At 38.7% G+C, this 24729-nt stretch overlaps 1 protein-coding gene across 1 annotated transcript in view; it reads right to left on the reverse strand.

Annotated features, from left to right (window-relative positions):
* Positions 1-1247: 1247 nt before the first annotated feature.
* SNX25 (sorting nexin 25) overlaps positions 1248-24729 on the reverse strand; it is an 81559-nt gene continuing 58077 nt past the window's right edge. The window contains exons 10-19 of the mRNA XM_030450208.1: positions 23077-23232; positions 19211-19342; positions 13905-14045; positions 13243-13356; positions 12595-12759; positions 7656-7773; positions 6691-6757; positions 5281-5462; positions 2887-2987; positions 1248-2077 (exon numbers count right to left, since the gene is read on the reverse strand). Of these exons, the coding sequence (XP_030306068.1) occupies positions 2003-2077; positions 2887-2987; positions 5281-5462; positions 6691-6757; positions 7656-7773; positions 12595-12759; positions 13243-13356; positions 13905-14045; positions 19211-19342; positions 23077-23232 (1251 nt within the window). The 3' untranslated portion in view covers positions 1248-2002. The remainder of the gene's footprint in view (positions 2078-2886; positions 2988-5280; positions 5463-6690; positions 6758-7655; positions 7774-12594; positions 12760-13242; positions 13357-13904; positions 14046-19210; positions 19343-23076; positions 23233-24729) is intronic.

Below are 24729 nucleotides of genomic sequence, written 5' to 3' on the forward strand. Positions count from 1 at the left end.
TCCATAAATAACAGATTGCTTATCACTTACTGTTGCTTTTCAACTTTCTATGAATTATTACTTACAGCAAAATACTGATTCTTTTTAATCTTAAAAAAAAAAAGCAAAAAGGTCACACTCTTGAGGCAAAGGCAGACTTTTCTTAAAAAGTATTGAAAACTTAAGGTTTATTAAGGACATTTTACTGGGACAGATGCATCATGTTTTATTAGTGCCATTGCTATATAGCACATAAACCAAAATCAAATAAAAATGATTGTTTCCATTTCTGCATTTTTAGTATTTAGCCACAAAAAAAAAAATCTGAAAAGCTTGAACCCAAACTTGTCTAGTTTCCACATATAACCCATTAATAAGTCATCACCATTCTTCAATCTCACCTTTGCTAGTGGTGTGAATACTTTCACAGCCTTTTCTAATGCATCTAGAATTGCTTATGTATATTAATGCATTTTATTCAGAAATCTGCAGAGACTGAAATTGGCCTGTATGACTCTAAGCTTTAGAGTTCAAACCGTGCCAACCTCTAAAAATAGGAAATATTACTGACAGAACAATCAAAAAAAATTTATATGGAAACATACAAAATATGTGTCCTCTGCTCAATCCTTCTTTATACTGCATTTCAAAATAGTTGAAAACCTTTTAACTAGGGGTGTGCATGCCTGAACAACATTATGCTGGCTCTTTTACCAAAAGATACTTTGATTAATCACTAGTAAATTTTATTGATTGCCATGGTAAGCTTGCACATTTTCTAAATACCTATTTAATTTTAAAACTTCCCATGTGCAGGATTTTGCTTACTTCTTAGGACTGTGCTGCGAGTTAAAAACTTTTTTTCAAATTGTTAGAACAGAAAGCTGGATATTAGTAAAAACAGGGATTTAAATATAGCATATAGATTTTGTGTACCTTAAAGTATAGCTGGACTGCAAGCAGTTTTTCTAGGAGCATGACTGTACTAAATTTTAAGAAACTGAGTGTCACTTACGAATTTTTCATGATACTCAATTATTTAGATGTGCATTAAGCCAATATTTACATATTTTTACATAAATATTAAAAAAAACAAAACAAAAAAACCCCAAACAAACAAAAAATCCCACAAAAAATAAAACCAACAAAAAACCCCCCACCACCACACAAGACATAATATTCTTTCCCTGTATAAAATAAGGGAATGATTTGTAGTTGTTGTTTAAATTGGTGTATTTGAATAAACCAGCCCTGAGTAATATCAGGGAAGTTATTAGAATGTTTTAATTGAATGTCTACTTAAATCATTCATAGAAGCAATTCATAAGCACTAATCTCTGAACTAACATTTAACACAGGCATTCTGTTAGGACATACCAGTTTACAATACATATTTTGAACACAGACTTCAAAATAATATAAATACTCCTCACCAAACTAATGCTGTCAAACTCATTAGTTTGTTGCCAGTACAGTCTCATTATCAAGTACTGCAATCCAGTTGTGTTATTTATTGCTTACAAATGCTTCATACTATGGGAAATCTTTGGTAAAAAAAAATCATAAAATTTTCACAATAGCTTTACATGTAGTATTGCACAACAAGGCAGTTTCAATACACAAGAAAAAAAGGAATGCTCAGATCCTCAGTGAGGAGATTAGAACTGTACAACATTCATTAGTTTACCACTATAAGCAAAATTTATTTTCATAAATGTTTAAAATATTTTCTGGTTTCTTTCAGCTTATATCAACATTTATTTTTCAATCTATATTTGAAACAGAAGAGTAGTCAAATAGAACAATTTAAATAAAAATTGGCAACTATACAGCATTGTTTTGTCTACCCTACTACAGCATCAGATCTTTTCAAGTCTGTTTACTTCACAAAAAAACTTAGAGGAAAAAAAACTGCTAAAAATAATTGCAGTCCTCAGCCCTCTATGGAAAAGAGGAAAATAAGTTTCATGTCTATTATTGGACATAGACATTTCTCTAGTGGTCCAATTGTGCAGATTCAAACCTAAGTGACATTAAGCTGCTCTAAATGAGCTTTTAGCTCAGGACACAGTTCAGTTAGCAGCAGTTCCAGCAAAACCTGAAAAACAGAAAAGAGTTAAGATGAGTGCAGGTGCCAAATGAGAATTTCTCTTTCTGTCTTGTTGAGAGCATCACAGATAACAGAAGCACATAGAGTCATCCAGTTTATCCTTCACACTACTACTTTTCTCTCATCCTAAAGTTATCCTGTGCCCTACAAATAATATAGGAAATGTCTTAAGGCTAGAAGAAGCCAAATGCCACAGGCAGCTGCTTTCAGGTAGGGATTTTCCACTCTGTATAAACTGGTGCTGTTCTGTCAAAGCAAGCACCAGGGAATGGACCTCCTGAGCACTCCTGTGTGCTGGGGCTGTGCTCTGGGACTGGCTGCTGAGGAAACGAGCCTCAGACTGAGACAGAAGCTATACTTGGATCCAGCTGCATCCTCCAACCAGTCCCAGCCAGCAGCAGAGGAGTGGAACTTCTGGAGGGCTGTTATGTTCTAACAGAGCCCATCCTGGAGTTCTGCTTCCCTATGATTTTCCAGGGAATGTTTATTTTTCTCAGCTGTACAAAGATATTAGTTATGAAGTCGGGCAAGTTAGATGTGGTACGGGATCTCTTTAAGACAAAAGCAATACTGCTTTTTAAACTTACACGGCTTTGTGTTATTCAGAATACCAAACGACAGCAACAAGTACATTTTCTCTGACTTACTTTAATAACAAAAATGTTAGTTGCATATGAAACAACAGTCCAACATAAATCTCTGCAAAAACACACATCCTCAGGTTTTAATACGGAGTAAGCAGAGACCAGTAATTACCAGGATTATAAAGTGAAAAGGCTACTTTTCTGGTTACTCACATAGAGTAGATGCTTGTTAGCCTTTCTTTCTTGCAATGCATTGAACACTTTCACTACACCGTGACGAGCGTTCTGTTGTCCAACAAGACTCTGCAGAGTATCTGCAAGAAAGGTTACTCTTCAGCTTCTCGTTTCCCTCATGGTAAACAAAACCTCACACTAACTCTACTGCCCACGAAGGAGGGGAAAAAAAAAAAACAACATTGCACTTCGTGGCTGTTGGCTACAAGATAGACAGTACCCACCCAGCAGTCCTTAAAAGCACACAGGTAATTCAGATCACGGGTTGAAAAGATACTTGTTGTCAAGTTCCCCAAGTTAAATAACAGTGTGTGCATCTCAAATGACAACTTTTTAAGTATTTTAACATGATATATAGTATGCCTTTTAGGTAGTTCACCTCTCAGAGCATCAGTTCAAATCTCATACACTATTAAACTATCCACCTAAATGCACCTTCAGAATTCCAAAAACAGTTAAAACAATTGAGCAGTTCAGTTGCCTCTCAATCTTCATAGAAAATGCTTCCCACAATTAAGCAGATAAAAAAATTCTAAGTCAGTTGTTTACATTTTTAATAAATACAAGAATAAAGAGTGATCCAATCTTTCATCATTAATTTAAAGTGCATTCAGCTATGTCCTGACATCTCTCTCCAAAGTCTGAAACAAAGAAAACCACAAAACAGTTATGGAAGTAGATGAGTATACAGCATATGGAATAAATGGAGGGTTGTTTACACATCAAATGACAAATATGTTGCGAGTATACCTGCTGGAATTTTTGCAGTAAAAGTTGAATAATCAAACAACCTAATCCAAGAGGGTATATGAGATATCTCTGTGAAGCCACAGAACAGGTCATTACAATACATTCTGTTCAGATAGAGGGAAGATAAAGAAGCATTCAAGCTATTCAAGCTATTTTTGTGTGATTCCAAAAGCCAAAGGGAATGAATTTTGGTTCTTCCCACTTAGATACCTGTAGGTTTATGTGATCTTTGATGAGTCAGAATTACGTAACTGGACTCCCTGTCCTGTGAAAGGGATGGGATGGAGAGATCTCAGGACAGTGCCCCAGAAGTGTGTCTGCTGAAAGAGGACACTGCCTGGGCTTAGGAGGTAGGGACAGGCAAAGGACAGTACTGCAAACCACACACAAGCTCAGACCCCGTATCCTGGCTGCAGGTCCTTCCAACATTCAACATCGACAGCATGGGTCCCTCTTCAATTTTTAAATGTAAGAAGAAGTAGTAATTGGAATGGTGCTGTGAGAGTCTCATCTCACTGATTGGAATTTGTCTCAAAGAGGACAATTTTAAAGTGAATAGCCCTGGCTAGGGTGGAGGAAGATGCTAATGTACCTGGCCTGGCCAGAGCTGAGTGGGGGATGACACCCAGAAAGAGATAAGAACTAAGAACTAAGGGCTGGGTGGAGACTGCTCCCCTTTTCTGAGGGCCTGCAGTACTGGGACATCCCTCCAGGCACCATTACCCTGGCCAGGGTGGAGGAAGCCACCTTGATTGTACTGATGCTGATGGACCTGGCTGAGGGGGCTGGAACAGAGCAGGGAGGGGTGCCTGGGAAGAGATCAGAACTGTGTGCTGGAAGCCCCCCCTCCAGGCAGCTCCCTCCTGTCTGCAATGGCTCTGATGCCAATGCCCCTGGCTGCTGTGGCAGCTGACTGACAGCTGCCCCTTCAGAACAAAAGGAACTCAGGGGTATATATGGCTGTCCATGCTGTGGCTGTTTGGTCATCTCCTGACCCACCTCCATCTCACATCAGACCCTGTCCAGGATCAGCGACATCTTGAAGAAACTCGCTGGGCAGCTGGGCCCCTGGTGGTGACTCTGACTTTCTCTCTCTCTCTCTCATTCTTTCTTACCACTTTCTTACCCTTTTTCTCCACTTTTCTCTCTTATATCTTCTTTTCCTCTCTCCCCCTTTTGTCTGGCTCTATAGTTTTGCTTGTTCCAATTGTCAAATAAAGTCTGCTTGCACCTGACCCTTCTACAGTTGGACTTTGTTTCATGGATCCAAAACAAAAATTAATTTTAATGTTACCTCGGACTGTAACAGGTGCCCTCTCCTGATTTGTCAAGTATTTCCAGGTAGAAGAACTACCTGGCATTTGCTCAGAGAACCTGCAGTGAGTGTCTCCACTTAATTTAGGTCCTTTGATAAATATTACATACAGAAGAATAGCAGTACTGAATTTTGCATCCACCAGTAATACCTGACTACGTGCTTTTTAACAGACAGGAGAGGCCAAGAGTAAGGCTAAAATTATACTTATTTATTCAAATAACCCTAATTTACAACTCTATGGGGAAAAAAAATGTAAGTCCAGCAGATCTTAAATCTGTGACTAAGCAGAATGAAAATGATCTCACCTGGAATGTTTTCAAGTAGTTTCTGCTGTGCTCTCTGTTTTGTCTCTTGCTTTTGTTCTTCGCTCTTTGCTCTTGGTGGTGATGCTAACTTTCCATTTGGCCAAAAAGCATCTCTAAATACACCAATGTAGTAAACAAGCATTGGTTCACTGAACATCCAGTGTACAGTGTCACGGATTTGCCTGTAAGAAAGCATAGAAGGAAGCACACCAGAGCTTATTCATGTTTTATGCAGATTTATTCTTTTTACTACTCCTGAAAGTAGTGGAAGCCTTTTCATGTAATTATCCCAATTTATCTAACCTAATTTCACCAGCATCACAGCAAGCTCTGGGTGCTCTCGGTTCTAGGTCAGAGATCTGACCAGAGATCTGACTGAGATATAGAAAAGGCTGTATTTCAATGTAATCCACAAAAAAATTTTACAAATTGCAAATACTACACAGAAATGTGTATATTTCAAGGATGGGCAGTACCAAGCCTCCATTGGGTAAAGACATAAAAATAAGCTAATTAACTGTAGCAAACTAGTTGCATGTACAGATGGGTCCGGTGGGATAAAAAGAGATGAAGTTTTGATAAAGGTGCAGAAAGTTCACTGCCATGTAGTAACAGCAGCATATTAGTGAAGGGATAACAGACTGAGATAGCAGCCTCCTCCTGTGGCTGCAGGCACTCACTGAAGTCTTCAGCACAAGAAGTTTGAGGTAGATAAAAAGCTGCTGGCAGCACTGCATAACTGTGCCATGGGACAGCTTTAAAATCAAGAAACAAAAATTCACTCAACATGTAAAAAGCTATATGGCAACTTTGCATGCACATCCACACTCTCTCTCTGTCCTCTCTTGTGTCTCCCCTGAGAGGTATCAGCAGTGCATGAAGAAATTCATCCATCAGTTTAAACGGGTGCTGTCAGAGAACATGAGCTCACCAGGAGTCAGCTGTGTGACTTTCCATCACTGCTTGTCCAATTTACCACTACATAACATATGTGAAAGGTTTTAAAAGCCATACTGGCATGTGCAAAGTTATTCACTGTTCTGCTGGAAGATTTCTGGGCTGTAACACCTACCTGAGTAATAGTTCTGCTGCTGCCCCAAATCAAAATAATGTATTTCATCACCTTTTGACTACATGAATGTGCTACAGAAATCACAGATTCATGCATAAGAGCATCAGCACTTATCAAAGAGTCATGGGAAATGTCTTTATATCAATGCTCAATTGAATCAAGCTTTACTGTAGGCCTTAGTATCTGACATGGAAAGAAATAACTCTTCCAAAATTTTCCTGACTAGTGATACAGCTTTACACATGAAAGGTGGTTTTACTTTTCTTTTTTTTTAACAATTCCACTTCTATTTTTTAATAGAAAACAATGCAGATTCAGTTAAAGTAACAGCTACTTACTTGTTGATAGTTCTTCCAAAAGTGACTTGTACTAGTGCAATTAATGTTTTTCTGACCCACTTGAACACTAGAACAATGAAAAATGACAGAAAATAAAGATCAAGAGGCTAATAGCAGTAGGGAACCCAGGAACTTGTCCAAAACCTTACCCCCTGCCCTACAAAACACTCACCCCTAAAGTAAACATATCTTCTATAATCCTTTATATGATTTCATTGATTACACATTAGTGCAATTAGTGAAATCAGGTCTCATTTTTCTGGCCTGCTTTCCTTAGAGGGTTTGTAGTATGTTTTAAGTCTGTTTTAAATCTTGCAGACAACATAGACATACCTGTAATATTTGTAGTTTATACTGTAAAAATTTAATGTTTAAGAATACTCCCAGTTTATTGAGCCATACAACTATCCAACCCCCCTAAAAATTCACACACTATTCATACCTACTGCATAATGTTGTACACAAGGCAGCATCATTAAAATTCTGAAAGCAATTTCATCCAAGCAAACCAAGCAGTTAGCTTTTCATAACAAATGAAGGAAACAAATGTGTTTCCTAGTCATTAGTGGTTAATCTTTCTTTCATGCTGTTCACCATAAGCACAAGAAAGTTTATATTTGAAGCATACATCTGCCATTTTTGGTAGGTGCTGCATTTTGTAATAGCTACTCTGTAAACAATTTGAGAGAGCATAAAACATGGCTGGACATTCAAATAGAAACAAAAGTAATTTTATTTATTACCTTCATTCAGTTACATAAAAGAGTAAAAGCTCTGATATTGAAAGATGACACATTCTAGCATGAAAGCACCAAAGTTATAACATACTGAAGAACAGTTCTGTCCCAAAGCACCAGCCTGTGTAGATTGCAAGAATATTTTCATTTATTGAAAAAGCAGAAAAATCCAAATTAAAGTGCCTCAGATTTCTTGGCCAACATATTTCACCAGTAAATACAGCTTACTTCCTCGCAGCTCAAAAATCTCTCCAATCAGCATGAAACATGGTTCAGCAAGAGAGTCCCTTTTCCCATCCACCTCCTCTCCATAGTCTGACAGGTCACTGTCCTCTTCCGTTTCTTCCTAGGGAGGGAGACACAACATGGGTACTCACTGCAGTTCCCCACCCTTCTTCCAGAATGGATGTAGTCACTGCTCTGCTCTGGGAAGAAGCACATCCAGCACTCTCACGACGGGGCATTAGAGCCACCAACTCTGCTGCTGGCAGGATCTGACAGACAGATGCCTCACCAGGGAGTGTGAAAAGGGATTGCACTTCTATGGACAAGAATGATGAGGACACTCTGCTGGACTCATCACTACTGCTTCATCTTCTGCCCTGAGGCCTTGCCCCAGTAAACACCTCAACATTGGGTGTATCTGCACAGAACTGCAGGGTCTATATGGCCCTGCCAACACCTGCTTGATAAGGCAAAGCAGGTGATGTGAGAGCTCCGTACTGCTAGGAAGCAGCTGAGAGCTGTAAGGAGGAGATGGCACTCAGACATGTTTGTGATTGCAAAGCTTCCCAGGACACAACACCCATGAAGGGCATCCCAAATAGGAAGAAGCTAGCCAGCTGGAGCTGTTTGCAACATGATCATCTAGGAAAAAAGAGGCAGGATCTGGTTACTGCACAGGGAGAAGTAGGTAGCTGGCACCCCCTGAAAGCAGACAGTGCCTGGCACAGCTGAAGCCACACAGTGGGATCAGGCAACAAGTTGTCCTTGCAGTAAGCTGGAAACCAAGCCCTGCAGCAGAAGAGGAACTGGCCACTAAAATAGACAAGCACCACTAACAAGTACCAGACTCAGGCAAAAAAACCTAATATGGCAATATTTAGTGACCTGAGCCTGAGAATACACAAACTCCGGATACTAAAAGGGAGTAAAGTTATTCAGAACTCGTGAGAGACGAATGGATTAAATCCTCTCAGTTTTGTCAACACCTTTTATTCAAGACTGAAGACTGGATAGCAAGTTGTTTCTCAGCATCATGGAGATCTGCTCCAGCATGAAGACTATACTGCCAACCATTTACCGTGGAAGCCAGCACATCCCTTTGCCTGCTTGGATTTTTCCTGCCCACCTATGCTTAGAGAAAGACCTGACCTCCACTGAGGCTGGTGTAATGCCTAACTCTCTAGTTCAGAAATGGTCAGAATACTGTCCAGTCAGATTTTCTCTCTTCAGCCCTGGTTTTCAAATAAATTCATCATCTCGTCCTTTGCCTTCCCTTCTTCCTTATCATTCTGACATCTAACACTGTGGAGGTTTTTTTTTCTCTCCCTCTCAATCAGGTCTGGGAAATCTGTTTTGTGGCTCTATTTCTATAGCATTACTTTGGTGTCTGTCTTGGTCTTAGCCTTAATGGTCACAATCTTTCAGCCATCCCTTGCCTGTCATTTGAACCCTTCTACATAGAGAGTATCCCATGGTGTCTTTGTACATTAATTGGTCTTACTGCTTCCTCACACCCTCCAAATTCACTTTAATGCCCATCACTGACTTTGGGTACATTTCCAGTCCCTGAGACTTCTCCAGGCATGGTACTACATAGTAGTTTATAAATAATTCACTCCACAGCATTGCATATTCCAAGTCTTACATATCTTGTAGCCTTCATCTCCTGTGTGTGTCACATTTGGCATTTTCTCTAGCACTGTCTGAGATGGTGCTTCTCTCCTCATAACCAGAAAAACGTAAGAACAAATCCCACAGCACCCACATGGGCTCCCCTGTTTACTGACTTCCACATCTTGATATGTCCCAGCTTTTAAAACTTTCTGCTATTGGTAGGCTAAGTTGTGACCAAAAGCTGGGAAAAAAGAGCTACATCATAATGACAAGAAGCACCACACAAGGAAACCATAAATCTGTACCTGTCTTATCACACAAGCACACAAATTCACTGATAATGAACAGAGTTTTCTCTAGGGACACAGTCTAGAGCAGACTCCATCCCTGCTTGCTATCTTCCCCTGTTCAACAGGCTTCTTGGCCCTTTGTTATTGTAATTAATCGTGAAATTATATTTATTTGATTTTTCCTGGTAGACATCACTCCGTATTTCATTAAGCACTTGGCCAACAGAATACAAAACAAGCTTCCTGAATTTGCAGGTGAGCTTACTGAATGTGTAGTTGAGGTCACAGGGTGCAGTTTGATAAAGAAAGATGAAAAGCAACAGTAACTGGCTGTGTAAATGCAGGAATCAAAACAACTAATATTGATAAGACTACAGAAAAAGATCCCAGGGCCATACCACTGTGGAAAAGGCAAGTGGAATACCATGATGTTTAAGCACAAACATTTGTATGACATACTTACACATATAGATATAAAAATTATTTTCATACATGGGACTTGGAAAGCCTAGTGGGAGCATCATGTTTCAAATTTTAGTCACAAAATTTCCAAGAAAAAAATATGGATTATCAGAATAAGACCGTAAGAACTACATAAAATGTAACAAAACAAAAACTAGGAGTAACTGGAGTTGCTCAGTATAAGAAATAAAGAGATCAAAGTACCACCTCTTGATAACTGAGATGACCCTTATCCAAACTTGTTCTCTATTTGCTGCAGAGAAGCCAAGAACTAACTGGCTAAAGAAGAGAGATTTAGGTTAAGACAGAAAGAAAAGGTTTCTAACCATGAAGATGGCTGAGAACTGAGATACACTGCCTTGCCTGGCTAGGGAACATCAGTTATCATGATGTTAAGATAAACATGTTTCAAGAATTTTTCTTGTACAGTTGAGTCTGCTTGGTGCAAGAGGGTAAATCTGTGATTTCTTTAAGGTCACTGCTCTACTTTTCTGCTGTTCAGTCCCCTCTCATTTACCAAATGCAATGAGAAATATGAATTTTTATCCCACAGTCCATTTACTATCCATTAACACTTTATAAACTTAAAAGCTCTTCCTTTAGATCATATCAGCTGCATTTTTTCTTTTTAATTTGGTTTTGGGTCTTGAGCAAAAAATGTGCCCTTTCCAAGGGGCTGTGTATATGAGATATCTAAAATTGCAGCAATATCTAACCCTGAAAAAGCAACAATATTACCTCTTCAGTACTGTTCACATACTTGAAAAATGTGAGACAAGACATAAAAAGCAAATAGAGCTGTATGACACTATTCTCTTCTAAGAAGTCAAAAATATCAACTTAGTTTCAAAGAGAACACAACTGTAACAGCTTTGTACCATGTGGTTTAACACAACTACTTCACTAATGACCTTGTACCAAATGATTTATCCCTAGTTAAACTGCTTTGGTAAATTACCTGAAATGCTGTCACTGGGGAAGAGTGAACTCACCTACAGCTCACACTGTCCAAGAAAAATTAGAGCTGATCCAACATCATGTCACAGTTCCCCTCCCTCCACTTAATTTTATAATTATTTTTAATAGTGCAAGCATTTGCATACTGATCCAGAAGGTCTAACAGTTTCCTACAGTCCCTCCATCTGTATCCTCTTGTCTCATCTTACATTTCAGCTTAGGGAAGGAGGGAAGAGGAGAGGGAAGGTGGATGTGATTTTCTTTGTCTGCATTTGCCCAGTGACTGGTCTAATTCAGTCCAGCTAAAATTAAGCTCATAGTCCCACAACCAGCAAGTCAGAAATAGTATTACATTTTGTTGCCACATTCTCTGGGCATTTTTGCTCTACTTCCTTCAGTTTCTCATTACCAGTTGTTTCATTTCTGCTTCATTTTTCTGTTGGCTTTCCTCTCTAACTACACACTCCCTTCCCTTCTCCCTTATTTCCTAACTACATCCTCCTACACACTCACATAATACAATATACATGTAGTCTAGATATTTTCTTGGGGATGTTTTTTTAATTAAATAGCAAAATACGAATGGCTTCATGTTTACATGTTTTTATGCTACTTCTACTTGACAGTCATTGTAGTGAGTGTACTTTTATTTTTAGAACTGCAGTACTTCTATCAAAGTGTAAAACCAGTGTCTTATATTTTCTTTATATTTATTACTCTGAAATGAGACGTTTGCATTCATTATCTAGGTGCAAATATGGTGCAATTTTGAAAAATTAAAAATATGGGATTTTTTTATTCCTGGAGATGCAAGACCACCTCTTTGCCTATTAACAGACTAGAACTGTAAAAGTTCCCCCTTTATACTGTACAAGGTCCACCCACTGCAGATAACTACAGCATGTAAGAAAATAGTTATTTCATATAATGAATAAATAAAAAGCAGAATAGAAACAGTTCCTTGGAGGCTGTATATCTGCAATATGAACCAAACAGAATAGAGAGCCATTGAATTATGTTCAATTTTTGTCAATGAGCTATTGTAGTCACTAATCTATTCTTCACTGCATTTTCAAAGACCATACTTTTCTATGGCTTAGTATCAAATTCCCTAACTGGTTTGCTTGAATTGGCTCCCACCTGTATTCACAAATTTCTTCAGTAAGCCTGAACCACTCGCCAAAATTCTTTCTCAAAATTAGTTTTGCTTCAGCAGTTGCTCAGAAATTACTAAGGACATGCAGCTGTTTCCTACCAAGAGAAGATTCCTAAGAGAAAATTATTTTCACCTGTCAAAACCCCTCAAATATGCGTGTCAAAAGCACAAAGCTCAATAAATTCTGCTATTAAAAAAAAATAATCCCACATGGATTGCAATTCTTCCATTTGTGACAGGTTACACATTTGCCTATATATTTACCAAAGGCCAAGAAGCTTATTGTGTTAATAAACCATTCAAATTCATAGACAGCTCTTATTTCTGACTCTTTGTTCACTTACTGTAAATGAAAAATGACCTTCCAATATTACCTGTCATTTAAATACATTATATTAATGGCTTTCCCTGCTTACTTTGGATAAGTAATTAAATTTGGGATGATTGCTTTTCTACCACTTACCTCCTGATGAGAAAACAAATCACCAGGAAGTCGTTCTAGAAATGAGGAGAGTGAAAAAGATGACTTCTTTCCTTGCACGTCAATAACTTTAAGGTGCTCTGGGGAAGGGCTCAAGAAGGCATAAAGTGCTTCACTCTGGCAGAGTCTTTCATCAGAGAGCAATTTCTGTGGAAGAAAAATAATGACAGAAACAACATATCAATTAAATATTTCTTGTTAAAGAACAAGATGTACCAGGCCATCCAACAAAACTGATTAAGGCATGGCTCAGAGGTAAAATGAGAAAAAACAAATATTCATATGTCACAAAGATACTTCAAGAAGCTTGTTCAGAAGTATTAGAAGAGGTAAGACTGCAGTTTTAAATCTCGTAACTTCCTTTTTAAATAAAAGTTTCAATTTGTAATAAATTTGTTGTGATCTACTGTAGTTAACAGTGGCAATTACAGGATTTGTTATTTACTATTTTTAAATTAATGAACATTTAAATTAACTTATCACCAGAACATTAAACCTTACATCTGACCTACTTGTTCTAGGCTCTCTCCTTAGTCAACAGAGACACAACATCCACTCCAGAAGCAGAATTCAATTCTCCTGTTTACATATCTGTTTGGGGTTTTTTGTTTATTTTGTTAGCTTTTTTACCTGTAGAAAGTTGTTAAGCTGGTTCTTGGATTTCTCCATGAATTTCTGGTCTATGGATTTGAAGGGCAGTTTGCTGAGAGAAGGCAACTGAACTTTCTTTAATGATGTAAAACACTGTGGGAGAAAAGAAATCTCACTTAACAAACATGTGCAGAAAGACACAGGTGGTTCATAGCAGAAATGTAAAGATGCCTTTGTATTCTCATCTCCCTTCCACACCCCTCTCAGCACCCTGAAGAACACCTTCCCTTGCCCACTCTGAGCAGACAGATCTGAACGCTTTCCCTTCACACCACCACAATTATTCATTCCTTACCAGAAAGAAAGGTTAAATGACAGTAATACAGAAACCCTATCTATCCTTAAAAGCTTTTCTAATACCTCCTTGGAAGCCAGCAAAAAAATTTAGTTTTTAAAGCAGATTCTTGAATGACTGTGCAGAGCATATACCATTTTGGGTTAGTCCAGTAAAACATTCATTACTGAGTGTCATAAATAAATAAATAAATAAATTTTCTAAACAATTTTTACAAGCATCTGACAGAAGCCAGAAATAAGCAGATAGAAAATGAGCTCTAAAAGGCTAAACACCCCTCTCCAAGCATAATTCTGACAAATGCTAACAATTTGCACCTTCTCCCTCCCCTAATCAAGATTCGTACCTCACTGAGTTTCCGGTGTAGGTTCTGAAACTCACTGAGCTTCCTAGGAACAGTCCAGTTCTTAGTTTCAGCTCCACCAGCTTCTTGTAAACTCACCATGACAGAGTAACAGGGCACTTGTTCTCCATTCTCTTCCAAAACCTTGTGGGAAAAAAAACAAGTAAGGTGAACTACCTTGAAAGCAAACAGTGGAATATTTGGGCTGCCAGAATACTGGCTTGCAAATTCAGTCCTCATCACTGTCCCAGGCTTCTCTTGCATTTTGAAGGCTGCACATGGTACAATACCCTTAAGGGACTAAACTGTACCCAAAATCCTGAGTCAGTTCTCCATCCAGCCACGATTAAACTTCACATTCAGCTTTGCAATGCTGCCCATCAGCAATCAAATCCCCCTGACATGTCTTGTTCAAATCGCTGCATGTATTATTGCAGTTTTTAAGGAACCTGTCACATAGCTTGCTGATTGCTCACCAATATTCCAACTCTCACATCTGCATTTTTCTGACTGTTTTCCTATTATTCCCTCTCTTCTTTCCCAGTGCCTGTGCCAAGGCTCACCCACACGCCAGGCACAGCAGCTTTACATCTGGGCCCTGGGGCAGCTGGTGCTTTCTCAGAGTGGGTTCTCTACCCACAGGAGCTGTTCTGCCTCCACAGAACATGTGGCATCCATGCAGTGTTTATTTCCAGAGGGCTCACAACTTTACAGAAATATTAATGACCCGTGCTGTGCAACAGCCAGAGGAAGGAGGCAATTAACCACATTGTGCAAGTAGAAAAACTACAGCAAAGTTCAACAATTTTTCTTGAGACAATGGCAGTTGCGACCACATTATTTCTTACTTTGATGAGCCACGCTGATTTTCACCCTTATATCCTAATGGTAACAGATTTTTGTTTGCTTATTTCAAGGAAACAACTAACTAGATTATGAAAGGCAAATAAGGGGAATTCATGAATTACACAAGCTTTTTTGGCCAAGCCAAGCTCTCAAATGCTTGTCTTAATATACATGCAAATAACAAAGGTAATTACAAAACACCACTCTCACACAACCTTTTTGAGAAAAGTAATAATTTTTAAGCTTTTAGATCTTTTTTTTAAAAAAATAATCAACGAATCCAATTAGGATAAAAATATATTTTAAAATTCATATATTTTGACACATTTTCTGAGAAGCCTGCAAAAGTCTGACAACACTCAATACTAGTGACAGATAACTTGATGAGTGGCTACATCACCACTATAAAAGCCACACAGCTAAAATGTATCCTCATAATATATGGCTGTTCAGATCTGTACATGAAGTATATTCCTTGTGATGTACTCCCTCTGAAGCTGCACATGGACCACTGGTAAATCTGATCCGAGATCTAGGTTTCACATCTAAAAGAAGCTGTAGCAGCACCTGGACAGAATACAAAGCTCCAGCCTGAATGTCTGACAATGTGCCTGGTTCCCCCCACAGCTATCTGGGGAACTCCCTTTCTCCTACCAGACTAGTGCAGAAAGAAATACTTGAGTAGCCTCCAAAAGTAGGCCAGAGGAACCTGGAACAGAGGGACTGGGATCTCCTGGGATCTCCCTGTCTACCCACGCTAGACTGGATTTGTGTTCATAGGGACTCACCAACACCTCATGGCAGTTGCTTGTGAAAACTGGGAGATAAGTGCTGAAAAGGCTGATGTTAGCCATAGATATCATTCTCCATTACACATTCATCCTAGGGCAGGGATTTGTATGCGTGTAGGGTGATCTGAACTGTAATTGTCATGAGAGTCATCCATCTGGAAGGACATGCTCAGAAAGGGAGGGCATAAAACTCCTTCTGTTTTCAAGTTAGCATCTATGTGCAAAACCATTTAAATTCTAATTGCTAGATGGAGACACAATACAACTTTCTGCAAATACCCTCACATAAATATCTTCAAATTCTTCAGGATATTAAGAAAGTAAAATCTTTTACCAACATAGGTACTTGCGCATTTGTTTTTCCAAATTAATGAATCAACTGGAAAACATACAGAAAATGGCATGTTAGGGGGTCTTTTATACCAGATCAAGTCCTTTGCTCTAACAGGCACCATCTCATGTAACTGCTAAAATGAATATATTAAAACTTGTGAAACAATTTTTTTTCCATCCCCATTACACTGAAAGTCTGCTCTTGACCCTCACACTGATCACTGGAAGTTCAATTTCTGAACTCATTTCCTATTTGTTCCAACAATCTTCACCTCTCCCTTATGTTTACCCTTGCTTTTATAGACAGCCTTATTCCTCCAAGTCTCCCTTTTGCTAAGCTGAGCAAACAAAAGTGGTTTTGCAATCAGTCCTCATGGAAGAAGTTTCTCATTCAATCCATTTAGTTCCACCCTTCTCAAACACAACAGCACAGCACCTGCAGAGCAACTGCAACACTTTGTCTCCAAAGGAAACTCTTCTCCTGATGTATAAGGGCCACATTTGCCTTTTTCACACCTGCAACCCACTCAAGATGAACTGGACATCCAACAAGCCACCAACACACCTCCTGCTTGCAGCCAAAAGGCACTCCAGTGGGTCGCACCCAAAGCCCAGAGTTCCTACTGAATGCCAAACATCATATACCATGCCACGAGACTTCACCACACTTATATTACAGCCATCCTAAAAAATCAGCCAGTTCTTTCTGAGAACCATCCTAGCCCTCTTCCAGCTCATTCTTCATGAGCATTAACATTTGTGCTCTGGCTTGGTTTTCCAAGTCCAAAGGTTCTGTGACAGTCACAGCCCTGATTGTTTCACAGCACTGGCAAGGGCTCTTGGAATCAGCCCCTAGGACAAAATTTTCACACATCTCCTTCTCAGCCCCTTCCTCAGATGACATGAGGGCCTTCATGTTATTCACTGCTACTTACCTGGCAAGGACAGAATCAGCCCTCAAGTACACAAAGTGGCTTCAGGCTATTGGGGTTTTCTGCACTGGCAGCAACTCCATAGCCTTGAGACAATGTAAAGATGAAGTATTTCAGAATTTCTGTCAACTAGAATGCCAGAGATATCCAGTTCACAAAGGGTGAAGATTTCTACCTCTTCCCGATGTGACACAAAGTCCCAAAGTGGACAGAGGGAGATGTTGACACACCTACAGCCATTAATAAAAACTACAATTCACATGCCAGAGCTGAGCACCTCTTACCAGGATGTATGATGTGGTAACAACATTAAACATTCAATGAAATATTGCTAAAACAAATGGGGAACAAATATTATTAAATACTTCCCAGGAGAAGATGTCTCTATTAGCTGCAGTAGGTAAAATGCAAACTTAACATTAGCAAAAACTATAATAATAAAAGTTTGTTCAGTAAACAAGCAAGTTGGCAAGCAAAGCTGTTGAATCACCTGTTAGAGGCACTAAGGGCTGGGTCCAGACATCTGTCAGGAATGAATAAACAAAAGATAATGCAGTCACTAAGCCAGAGATGGGCTGTATGACTCACCAGACACTTCCACTGAGCACAAACATCCTAAATTCCAAGATATTTAAATGATAAGGAATTTATTCAAGCCTACAGACTCCATTCTTTATGAAAGTAACATATTTTAAAAGCTGTTATGCTCCAAAACAGTCTTGCCTTTACAGAGGAGGGAGAATGTCTGCTACAACATGAAATGATACAACACCAAAACTATTAAAGCAAGTAGAGGAGATTAGGTTATGCAGCTGTCAGTTTTATTCCTGATGGTATGGGGGGAAAATACTTGTCATGGAGAAGTGGCTCAGAATTATAGAAGTTGCTATCACAGCCTCCTTCTTTCTGCGTGTTCTTACTCTTTTCAACCTCTACCAACCAGCCAAAACAGAGTCTCCAAATACAGTTTTACCAGAAACATTAGTTATAAAAAACAGTTGTAGTTTATACCATTTACATTGGTTATTTTTTTTATACACACACTCACACAGACACACACAGACACTTCACACACACCGCTAGTGCATTTGTATGACTCAAAGACTGGAAGATTCAGCCTCAGAGAGTGCAAACAACAGTTTGGAAAATTTTTTTTCTTAGTCTTAATTCTAGTTTTTTATGCAATATATATTTACTGTTTTGGTAAATAAGTTTAAAAGGTCAATGACACGCTGTTACACTTTCAGCTGCAAGTATATAGCAAAGTTATACCAAGTATAAAACCAAGGTTTTATCTCTCTACAATCACAGAGCTACACCTTAGGATTAGCAACACCATATTTTGCACGTAAGTGACCTCCCCATTACCCTGAAATAATCAGCTGCCACCAGAACTTTCCCAAGCAACCAGTAAACATAGGTAACAGCAACATTAATGCTTTCTGCAGCCTAACCTGAGAAGCACAGAGCTGCAAAAGACACAGTAGCAAACAATAAGAAGCCTTTTACCAATCTCCCTCTTATTTAGACAAATCACCTTCTCATTTGGTAGTAAGGGAGACACTGGGCAATTCTGTATAGTGCCCCTTATCAGGAAGCTGCCCTTCTGCTGCACACTGTATTGCTGGTTGTTAAAAACAGACTTCCAAGGCTATGTCTAGTAATGCTTTCAAATCTACCAACAGTTTGCAAGAGCTCAAGACACACTGAAACTCAACAGCACATTTTTTTTTCCAAGAAAAATTACATCAATGTAACTACTTTTAGCTACTTAAGGAATATTTTCTTAATAACACATAAGACAAGCAAGCAGAGATACAATTAACCTTTAATTTTATGAAGTGATGCCATCAAGAAATTGTTTGTGTACAGTGTGAGACTGCAGTTACTACACAAGGAGCATTTATTGGATTCCTCTCATGGCAAGTGCTAATAGAAACCCACTTCTTTTCTTCTTTACATTTTTATTACATTTATTCTACAACTGACTGCCTCAGCCATGGAAGACCAGAACAAGAACAAAAAATAAAAATATTAACTTCTCATTCATCTTATTCACAGATTTAAGGCACTTTCTTTCTGGCTATTCTAGTCCCTTTGACATTGTACTGCCATTAAATATAATAATGCAAAACACAAGAAGTGCAAGTACTGCATCTTGGAGACTTCTATGGAGACAAAACTACACCCAAGCATGGTGGCAATGGTAATAGAGCAAGAGACAGTTCTCATGAAAAACAGTGTCCTTAAGATAGCAAATTACCAAGTGCCAAAACCAGCTAATGTAAATGCAGGTAATTTTAGAACTCCATTACAACAGTGTCTGAGGACCAGAAATTTTGCATATGCATTATAGTAATTACTGGGGAAACAGAGAAGGAGTTCAGAAGAAGAAAAAAACCCATACCTCTCCTGAGACAATGAAGGCTTTCCACATGCCAAGATTCTCACACCAGCAGTCTGTTCTTGCAATGTGCAGCTGAAGGTCATTGTGCTCTCTCTCCATCAGAGTAATTTCATCCTTCAGCTTAGAAACAATCTGTGGAGGAAAGTTTATTGATTGCAATCAGTAAGAAAAAGCATACGCAACGTGCCTTATTGTGTCTTCAGGGACACTATTAAGAAAGGAGAAAAAGACCAAAAGCAAGAGAGAAAAAACAATTCATATAGGGGAAAAAATGAGAGAATTTATGATGCCACTTATAAACTTGTAGAATACACAGTAATCTTAAAGGAGAACTCTGACACTACAGTCACTTGAAAAAAAAAATAGTTAGAAGGACATGCTACTGTCACACTATCAGCATAAAAGACTCCTTGACTAGGATTATACACTACACATTATATGTTTTATACAAAGTTGAAATTGCAGTTACTGAAATATTCATTACTGAAGACATCCTCCTTGCCACTTTCAGACATCCATGATGCATGTGAAAAACCTGGGAACAGATTTCATTCGAGGAAATTAGCTATGATAACAATCGTTCAGGAAGTTACCATTTGTTTCATTTTAATTTTGGAAAGGGAGAGATCTATTATAGTGTAAAGCACACCTTTATAAAGCTGTTCTAATCAAAGCACAACTATCATAATCTCATAAAGGAGAAACTGTGTATACCATCACATCAGGAAAACAAACAAGTAACCTGTTGTGGGCCACAACAGAGCTTTATTTTCTGTCTTGTAATTTTGCTTTCAGCTGAGTCTCTTATAAGCAGATGTACTTGCTGAAATTAACACCAAATTTCCCAGTCAGTGTCTGATTCTGGGACTTGTAACTTTTGATGTTTATAGTTCCAGACAGAAAATGGTGTGCAGAACCAAGGCCACTGCTCAGTTCTGAGGAACACCTTATGCTCTGGAAAAAGAAAGGGAGTAAAGAGGTCACACCTGCAAGCCTCCTTTGGGGAAGGGCAGAAAAGACAAATGACCAAAAGTGACCAGAGTATTCCATCCCATATGGGTCATACTCAGTATAAATTTGAGGGATCAAGGGGATCAAGCATGTTCACCTTTGCTTCAGTAATTGTGATTCTCTGCATTTTTGTTGCATACAACCTGTGAAATATCTACACAACAGCTATGTAACAATGTTCTAGCATACACATAACCCTCAGAATATTTTTTTATTTTATTTACTACTGAGGCACAGATTGTTCTGCAGTCACCTTACACGTACTCCTACAAGTGGCATCCAGGAACAATCAATAAATCCAGAAGAACTGGTAAGGTTTCATAACAAGTAAATAGCTACAATGCTTATAGAACAAATACTGACACTATAACAAGACTGGAACCATTTTATTGGTCTGTTTCAAAGATCTGTATTTTCAAAGACAAAAAATATTTCAGAAATAAGACAGAAAAAAAATCACTGCTGTGGAAGATGTACAACTCCTACCCCCGAAGAGTTTAGGCAGAGAAAGAATATTTAGTTATAAGTACTTCTCATATCAAAGAGCAAAAAAGATTAAAACTGTAATGCTATAGAAGTGGTACAGCCTAACTCACTCATACACAAACATACCCACTACTGTTTAGAACTTGTTTTGTACTTTTAACTGTTTCTGCCTTTGGCTGAAATTTTAAATTAAAATCTATCTGTTTTTAACAACCTCTTACAGTTTCTCAGAGTTTACGTTCACTCTTGGTACAGGTCCACTGGAAATACAAAAGATCTGATAAAGTTAATCTAAAGTCTCTCTACTTCCACATAATTCCACACCTGATGGAGAGAGATACATTTTTCTATCAAGTCCCATTAATTTCAATAACTGTCACACAGATTTTGTTTGAAAATAAGGCTTTGCAACCACTAAAAAGTGCTTAGTGTGGTTTTACTTTGCTACCGAGCATGGCAAAATTGAACTCTACAAAGAATGTGGTCCCTTAGTGGTTGCACAAGACAGCACAAGCCTGCACCCACAGACCCAAGGGAGGCAGACACTGAGCTTCAGCCATCAGACACACATCGAAGGGGGCACCACAGTCACAGACCTCCAAAGATCAAGCTGTCTTCTATGGCAGAGGGTTTTGTACATCACAGACATTGCCTGAGACAGCTTGTCATCTTTCCATGCCATCTTTGCTACTCTTTATATTCCATCAAAATAAGACCTCTCCCAACAACATTTTCTTTTAAAGCTAGCAGCATTCCACATGCAACTCAAATGAACAGTTTTCTTCCCCGACTGGCTGGCATGGGAATTGCACAGTGCTAGAAGGCACTTAAAGATGTAGATACATGTTTTGTATGGAAAGGTATTTCAAAAAGAGAAAACAACTCAGGAACAGGTAAAAACACATGACATTCCCCTTTCATATGGCACAAAAATACAGAATTTTTAGACCTACTTTTCTATTTGATATGATGAAGAACCAAATTTTTACCTGCCACATGCAGAAGAGAAAAAAAATGAAGTCCCTGTGACAAGTTGCTCGTGCACTGTTAACCCTAAATATCCATTTAAAAGCTCAACAGGTAAATGCTTCTGCACCAATACAGGCATTAAAAAACAACCACAAAACCCTACAAACAAACAAACAAAAATGGACATATCCATGCTCTAGCTACTCTGAACAGCAGTGGTTGGATGATAAGTAAGAGGTCTCTTCTGCCAGCTGAGACCACACAGACAGCAGAGCAGCTGTAGTAGACACCCCAGAAGAGCTGTGGACACATTTCCAGCTGTCTGCAGTAACCTCCAGCAGAAGGGAGATGCAGAAGGGAGAGAGGGAATGAGGCTGGCCAGGGTACTGCCTACATCTTTCTCTTAGAGGTAGCTAAGCCCAGAGGTGGGGCAGCAGAGAAGAGTGGGATGTCAGCTTCTCTTCAGACCAGCATCTCAGCTCTCACCCTGAGTGAAGGCACATATGTACAAAGAACCCAGGTCCTGCCAATGACCAATGGCCATTTCTGCCATTCCTAAGAGGAGGCCATTTTAAGGAGATACCTTGGCTACCTGTTTGTTTCACACACCATCTACCATTTCCAACCTAGTGTTACTATACACCTGAAAAGCCTGGCCCAGCTGCATCTCAACAACAGTCCCATAGTATCATCCTCAGTATAAATGCAAATTATTTGGCCTAAGACACATGTAAACCACTTGCCTCTGCCTGAGTATGTCCGTAGATTGCTTAACTGTCGCACTCTACAAAAAGAAAGAGAGCTGAAGTTTCCTCAGAAATTTAAGCCTGATAAAAGCATGCCCTGCAGATCTCTCCTAGCTTCTCAAGAAGTAAGTGAGCAATTGCTACAGGCTTGGGTTTTTTGCCTCCTGATTTGAGCAAGCTCGTCTCAACTCCAGTACTTATGAAACCATGCTGGGCTACTGCAAAGCCAGCAGAGGGAGCAGAAGGAGCACTTCTCCCCGCTGCAGTACTGCAGCTGCGGCATGGACACGAAAGGAGGTGACACAAGGAATTACATAGGTACAGGTGGGTAGAGATGTAAGGAAGAAATACTGTTTGCCACCAACGAAGCCACAAGACCACAGGGAGAGAAGTTCTTATTCTATGACAAACAAAGCAATATAAATATTTGCAATTTTAATTACAATAGCCTTAAAAAAATGGAAAAAAAAAAGCAGTAACTAAGATCCAGTTTCACTTTATAGCAATCTGACTTTCAGAGATGAGCCTGAGACAAGTGGATAACACCCAAACACACACACAATATATATAAAACATAATAATGTAATAACATAATATATAATAACTATTATATATATATGCATTTAAAAGTCTGAAGACACTAAAGGTATGTACCTTTTTGTCGGGTTTTGGTGAATTACACAGAGAATTTAGAGCCTGTTTCTTATACTCAAGCTTGTCATTTAGCTGGCGAAGTTTATTTACAGCATAACTGGCCTGTTCATTAATCCTTGTGCTGCATTCTTCTGTAGTTTCTTCACAACTTTGGCCCTAGGAATAGAGGATGGGAATAATTGCCTCATTAATGTGAAAAAGGGACAGTTATTGTTTGCTCCATAAGTATGTCATCTGTAAGAACACTTATTGATAAAGATGAAAATGGAGGTATTAACATATTCTGACAGATACTCCAACCATCAGATTAAACTTGAAACGTTAATTTCAAAAAAATTGAAAAAAAAACTAAAAACTACAACCAACACCAAAAAACCCCCAAAGCAAAACCAAACTCCAAATCAACAAAGCCTCATTACCATTTATCCTACAGTTCTTCAGCAACTCTTACAACTGCATAAAATGAACTTCAAGCTAAAGCTTTCTTGTAAATGAAAGAATCAAAGTTTATTTTAAAATAACATTTAAATGCAACAACAGATTGTTGATCATGATGAATATTCTGAGCCAAATATAAAACCAAATTCTTAGTTCTGAGCTGCAAGATAAGATGGGGAGGGGATGAAAAAAAAAATAAAATCCCATAGTTCTAACAAACAGTCCTGCCTCCCACAGACCTTCACAAAACAGATTTATCAGCGTGCAGAACAATCTAAATCAAGTTCTTCTTCTGCATAAACAGATTTTGATGCTGTTTTTACAAGTGTTAATAAAAATGTGTTAAAAGCACAGATGCATTACCTTAACCTCATAAATCAGTTTCTTACATTCATTCAGATAAACCAATAGTTTTTTCCATCTTGTGTACTACAGGCATGCGAAAAATAGAAAACTTCACACCTTTCACTGACATTCTCTGTAACATCTTTTGATATTTGCCTCAGCCTCCCCTTCCTTAGTGCAGTTCCCCAAATAGGCACGAAGACCTTGACTTGCAGCAAACACAGCACTGTGATGTTACTGTTCAAAGAGCCCTGAGGTCTGCCTGTGACTGAATATATCTAAAGGTATCTGTGGGAAGTTATGAATGTAATGTCATGAACACAAGACATATAATTATATTCCTGCTAAAATGTATCATTTATATAATCAACAAAAATCTAACAGAAGGAAGTATCACACTCCACGAAATTCTGTGAAATAAAAAAATGAATTTTAGAGGAAAGAGTCTTACTGTAGCTCCATAGTATTTTACACCTTAGTAAAAAAGTCTGAGAAGATACATGGCAGTAACAATAATTAATCTCCTTAGTGTGATCCTCATAAGGTAGGGTAACATAATGGAGGAAGTCAGGAGTTATAGGCTAAGAATTCCATGCCCTTTTCCAACTCTGCATTTGCCTGCTGTGTGGCAGAGCAAACATTAGCTTTTTGCCCCATCATTTCTTCTGTCTATTCTGCATAGACTGCAAACTCCCAGGTCGAGACTTCCTCCAAGCATGTGCATAGAGCTCAGCTCATGGACTCTTCTTGTCACCTCCTGGCACTACAATAATTCTGTCAATAATAATTAATGGCACTGGGTATTACTCAAAACGCTACTGAACAGAACCATAAAATTGAACACCTTACACTTGTTGGGAGGCACAGAGG

Source organism: Calypte anna, chromosome 4A (genome assembly GCF_003957555.1).
Source record: "Calypte anna isolate BGI_N300 chromosome 4A, bCalAnn1_v1.p, whole genome shotgun sequence".
Classification (NCBI taxonomy): Eukaryota; Metazoa; Chordata; class Aves; order Apodiformes; family Trochilidae; genus Calypte; species Calypte anna.